This window comes from Danaus plexippus, chromosome 5 (assembly GCF_018135715.1).
Source record: "Danaus plexippus chromosome 5, MEX_DaPlex, whole genome shotgun sequence".
Lineage (NCBI taxonomy): Eukaryota > Metazoa > Arthropoda > Insecta > Lepidoptera > Nymphalidae > Danaus > Danaus plexippus.
In genome coordinates this window covers 5,738,748-5,744,747 of record NC_083539.1, presented here as the reverse complement: position 1 = coordinate 5,744,747, position 6,000 = coordinate 5,738,748, and the positions used below count along the sequence as shown (strand labels likewise).

General features: G+C 34.5%; 1 protein-coding gene across 3 annotated transcripts in view; it reads right to left on the bottom strand.

Moving 5' to 3' along the window:
* Positions 1–1,980: 1,980 nt before the first annotated feature.
* LOC116769180 (homeobox protein abdominal-B-like) overlaps positions 1,981–6,000 on the bottom strand; it is a 58,991-nt gene continuing 54,971 nt past the window's right edge. For all 3 annotated transcript variants that reach the window (XM_061529500.1, XM_061529499.1, XM_061529501.1), the window contains one exon: positions 1,981–3,124. In XM_061529500.1, coding sequence (XP_061385484.1) covers positions 2,733–3,124 — 392 coding nt within the window. In that variant the 3' untranslated portion in view covers positions 1,981–2,732. The remainder of the gene's footprint in view (positions 3,125–6,000) is intronic.

The following is a 6,000-nucleotide window of genomic DNA, read 5'->3' as shown; positions in this document are numbered from 1 at the left end:
CCTGGAAACATAAGGCTGATGACACACGATTGGATGAGTGTAATTAAAGTTGTAATATAAATGCATAACTACGCGAGTAATTAACGATAGGTAGTCTAGACTCAGAGTGGAAGTCATGTGTATATATTAAAGGCTTAATAAATGCAAAGATGAAACTATAGTGAAAATATCTCTTTATTTTATTTGAAATGTGTTCATACAAGAATTTGGTATATTACGCTTTATTTGAACCCAACTGGGTTTTTTGAAATTCCGGTAAAAATTTAACTGTCATTATCTACATGATTAAAAGTGATTTAAGTGATTTTTCGTTCTGAATAATTAAAGTTCTTTAAGCCGGATACAATCTACTTAATTACTATGAATTTCAATTTGTTTCACTATATACTATTAAACATCTGTTAATATTTAATTCAGTACTGAAACGAGGCCAAGATCATTCGTATTGAATAGCAATAACATAACGGTCACAGAAAACTACAGATTAGTGTCAATGTTCATTATTATTGATAATATTATTACCAATGTTTTTAGTTTTATCCTTAGAATTCCTTCAGAGGAATGTAATTAATTTATATTGAAATGAGCACCGTTATTTAAGGCGAATATTCACTGTAGGTTTCATTTTGTTCATTGATGTAGCCTCCTTATGATTTAACACGACTGAAGCTGGCATCTGGCGATAGAGAAATTAATCTTAAAGGTATTAAATGAAACAAATGACATATATTATAAGGATTATTTAAAAAAAAAAATAGGCCGAGACACGACGAAATATTTAATTCTTTTTCCCTCTCATACATTCTTTTCTAAATTCGTCATAAAACTGTCGAGAGCACATCCATATCAACTAACCCCGCACGACGATCCGCTACATTAATTAATCTGTACAATGATAATTGTGAGACCTTTAGTTATTACATATAGAAGAAATTCTACTACCAATACCTTATGTAAGTTACAATAGCAATAATCAAGTTTGAAAAGCGACAACTCGATATGCCAATGAGCGGGTACATCATGAATTTAATTATAAAAAAAACTTTTTGTAAACCATTTATACCTTTGCCGCTTTTCAAATAGTATTTTAATTGGGTGTGAATTAAATCGTTAAGTTGAGGTACAATTTATGACGACACTAATGTTGTGATGTATGAAATAAAAATCTTAACTGCCATTATTATTTTATTAATAATACATTTATTTTACGATAACGGACCACCGGTCGTAAGGTACACGTGATAGCGTATTGTCCACTTGTCCGTTTTATACTTATGAAGCGATGAATCATTTAAAAAAATTTGGTTTGTGGACGCGTATAATCGAATTGCTACCATCATAAGTACGTCTGGGAGTGTCTGCACTTACGTAGAAATTCGGTTACCTAGATGAGGTCGCCATTTTGTACAAAACACCTAAACTATTCAACAAACCATACATTTCCAACGAATGATGACAAATCACTAACTTTAAGAACATTCATTATATAGATAAGATAAAGGGAAGGTAGGTAAAGTTATATCATAGTTAGATTCTAAAACTGATTTGATTGAAAATCACTAATTATTTTATTTTATTATTATCTATGACGTAATTTAAAAACAGCTGTACAATGCACATCTAATTATCTATTTCGATGTACTAGCGAGATACAAGTTATAATATATTTATTACATAAATGTTATATTTTGTGTATAAATAAATAATAAAATATTTTAACTAAAACAAAAAAAAATAAAATAAAAAGCAATAGACAGGCTTAAGCGAACAGTACAATGAGTCAATAGAGGACAAAATTAATGCACTTGCCCATATTATCTAAATAATATTGATTATAACATCAACTTCAATATTTAAAAAAAAACTCATAACAGTAACTTAATGAATAATTCTACTGGAACCGAGTTAAAGCTTTGTCAGAAATCGATAATTTAAATAACAAATTTTACGAATAATGAGATAAGAAAATAAACAGTAATAAATATTTGATCATTTAATGGTATTCCCATGGGATTATAAAGCGACGTCAATGCTACGTTCTTAAGTATTAGGCTTAACCGGCAGAAACATCCGCCGAACAGTAAGACTATAATCTAAATCCATCGCACTACGAGAGATTTACATAACTGCCACCAAAGCAACCCGAGTAATTCAACAATTTGGTAACGAAATAAATGATTAACTGATCAATACAACCACCATCCGTACAGCAATACTAATACAAACGACGAAGCAGTCTCACCAAATATTTTACACAGAAAAATCATTGTCAATAAACTATCTAGATACATTAAGGTTCACCAGTGACGCTAATGTTTATTTAAACTTCGACGCTTAAATAATATTATAAAATACACAATCGGGGCTATTACTACATATCATCAGTATCAGGAATCGCTAGCTACTCATACTTAGTCTCGTTAAAATTACAGATAATTTCGTAAGTAATACTATACACAAATCGACAACACAATATACTAAGTGATTCTCTGGGACTCCGCTCATATAGCGTCCACATTACGTAAACGGTACAACTACGGTAACCGATCGGACCCAGTGTTTAGTACGAGCTAACATCCTCATGTGGGATACGATTGTTTATGTTGGAGACTTTGAGACGTGCTGTTAGATGTAGATCGGTACTAAGCACAGAGATCTCACCGACCACTATACCACAACACTTGAGTTCGTTCATCCGGTTATACCGTGAAAGTCCCAGAGAAGGGCGCGGGTCACTGGTGGTGTTTGGCCGGCGGTGCGTGGTGCAGCGCCACGTGGTGGGGCGCGTGGTGATGACCGTGGTGATTGTGGTTGTTGGCGTTCGAGTTATTGTTGTTGTTTTGAGCCGCCTGCGCCGCCTGCCGTTGTGAATTCTTCTTGTTTTTCATACGTCTGTTCTGGAACCATATTTTGACCTGGCGTTCTGTTAAGTTGAGATTCCGCGCTAGCTCCCATCGTTTCTGTTTTGATACGTAAGCGTTGAACAGGAACTCTTTCTCTAGTTCGAGGGTCTGGAACTTGGAGTACGGTTTGCGTTTTTTGCGCACAGTCACTTGTCCGGTCCAGTCTAAGGGATTTGATGAGCCGCATCCGACTCCCACTCCAACGGACATCGACAGGGATCCTGTGCCAAGAAAAAAAATTGATATAAAAAAAATATATATTTCTCCAATCTATGTCTATAAAACTTATTTAATGAATCGATAAGGTCAACCAAAAAATCTACAAATAATACCCTATTAATATTTAGATTAACAACAATGCGTTGGTACTTCGAACGTAAGTAGCCACAGAGGACCATTAGCTCTGCGTGACCGACCGTTTGAAGTATAACCAGCTATTTCTATTCAACGTACACAGAAACAATTGCAGGCAATGCACGGTGCGTTAGATGTTGCATATAGCGCGATTTATGTGTGGCGGCCCTTTTGATGAGATCACGTCCGTTACTTTGTATGCGACACGCAATTATCTCGATATTCGATAACTTTCTGAACCATTTCCTATTTATTAGTAACAATACAAGTGATTGCAGAACAGTTATTTACTGTCCGGCAGTAGTACCTCTTAGATGTTAATGATTATAAATAAAGCGTTTTATGACGAGCTTTCATATTTGAAAACTCGAAGCAATTATTTGCAACACCAGCTGCGCTCGTTTCTAAAGAAATCATTTTTCTGTTTCCGTTTACGCAGTAGATGCTAGAAAGTGCTTTTCTAAATAATTGTAAGTCGCTTTCAGAGTTTTCATACGACTGCGATGTTTGAAAGGCTATAACATGACGCAATATTATTTTATAAAGATACATCAGATTTTATAGACGTAATTATAGGAACCTAATATATATATATACAGGTTGTATCTACTAAATTAAAATTACTTAAAGTTTAAATATAAACTCTATTAAATTTATCGATAGCAAAACAGAAAAAAAGCATAGACAAGAAATGAATGAAAAACTACATGAAACGTGTTTCGCATTTATATTAATTCTCGACACATAATTGTTTCATGTAACTGACCTATCACAACGTTACCTGTTGTTATAAAACTCTAAAAACCAACTGAACGCCGGCCCACGTGATGTAAACGACCTTACATTCTGAACATATTTACAAGAAATAAATAGTGAAGCCGTAAAATATATTCATGAATTTTATTGCTATATTCGAATTAGATTTATAAGGAAGGCTTGAATGGTCGGCATCTTCTCGCATGCAGATTACCGTTGTTCTTTTTATGGTATCTAATTTCTCTTCCGTTCGCACTTCAGACGATCGGTAAATTAGTGTTAATTGGAAATAAATCAGTTCTCTATTGTAATGAGTAGGAAAGCAATTGTCCGACGAGCATAATGACAAGTCGAGTTGTTCAATTATGTGGGGATAGGTAGCGATCACGGACAATAAAAGTGTGGGTTCCGTTTGATCATAAAATCTTACCTACCCGACCGCGGCCTGTGTCATACTTTGTCATGACGATTGTCAAGAAAAAATCTTATCTGTAACAACCTAAGGTCCAAAGTTCCTCGAACAGCCGATCGACATTTGCGCTTTGTTACCCTAATTATCGCTTTAAACAAACCACTTATATTGCTATTTTCGACGACGTTTATTCCTGTAATTAGCATATAATTTTATTTTATTTTCTTCTTCATATGTAATTGCGCGAGTTTGAAATTAAAGCTTACTCGAAGCCAAATAAAAAGATATCCAACTTAAGTAGAGGCTAAGTTTGTTGGTTTCAGTTAACGGTCTCCACAAAGGTTAGTAAATCGTAAATACACAAATCAAAGTCAATGTCAACCTCAGGTGGGCCGTAAATGTACAATCATAAAGTGACGTACACTCATACAACTTTTTCAACAATTGTTTCCTTTTAATGGGCTATTATATGCGAGTTTAACGCAAAATTATGTCAAGTTACACCGCTGCTGTAAGAGAGATGCGATAAACCCATCTTTATGGTTAGGGGGCAATCGAAAGCGAACTATCGCGTCCATTTATGAATGAAGGCTTTTTATTACTCTCATATTGACAAGGCGTTAGGTTGCTAATCACTGCTTCCTAGTGGTTTGGGTAAGGAACCAGTTCTTACTATTGCACGACTACAACGAAGTCGCGGTTTTATTATGTCATAAAATTGATATACATCTAGTAGTACAAGCTTCTCGTATGCAGCCTAGGAGTTTATCGTCCCATCAGCCTAAACAGTGTTTATTGTAGCAATATTTGGTTTATAGCCACTACTCGAAGATCCTTTATTGTCTAAACGGTCAGGTGTCGTGTTTATTTATTAGTTATATATATTTTTATAAGCGTTTTATTTTACGTAAACCTTAATTTATTACGAGTTGTATAACATCGTTTAACATTGCCTATAAAATGATGCTTACAGTACGTTTTTAAACATTTGTAGCACGTGTTTTGTTCATTCATCAAATTTATGGTTCTCGGTGGGGAAACGGTGTTGATTGATTGGTGCGCATTAAAAGATATATGTATCGATTTGAATTTTATTATACAACTTTTTTTCCTTACACTTAACTTCGCAAAGAGCATACGTTTTTTATTTCCTTTTTATTTATATTCGATTACGTAGTGATTATTGTTATGTCATTTATTACAAATAAATAAAAAGAAACCAGTCTATAATAAAACAAGAACGAAGCTGCTGCAACGTGCACTCTACTGATAATGATAAACGTTCTGCTTTACTACACACAAACGTACATCGAGGTGTGCGTGACGCACACGTCGATAGGCAGTTTGCCTGTGTGCGTAGTGACACTGCCATCTAGCGGGCAATGGTGCCATCCATCCGAGGGTCAAGGTTGATAAACTCATAATACATTATTTTCAAATCTACTCATCTGTCCCTAAGATATAAGCCAATACAAGATTAGTGAATTCTATGATAGTGCAGTACAATTATTAACCCTCAAACGTGAATCTCACATCAGTTATTTGTTTACAAATTAAGAAGTGTTTTGCCTTCGA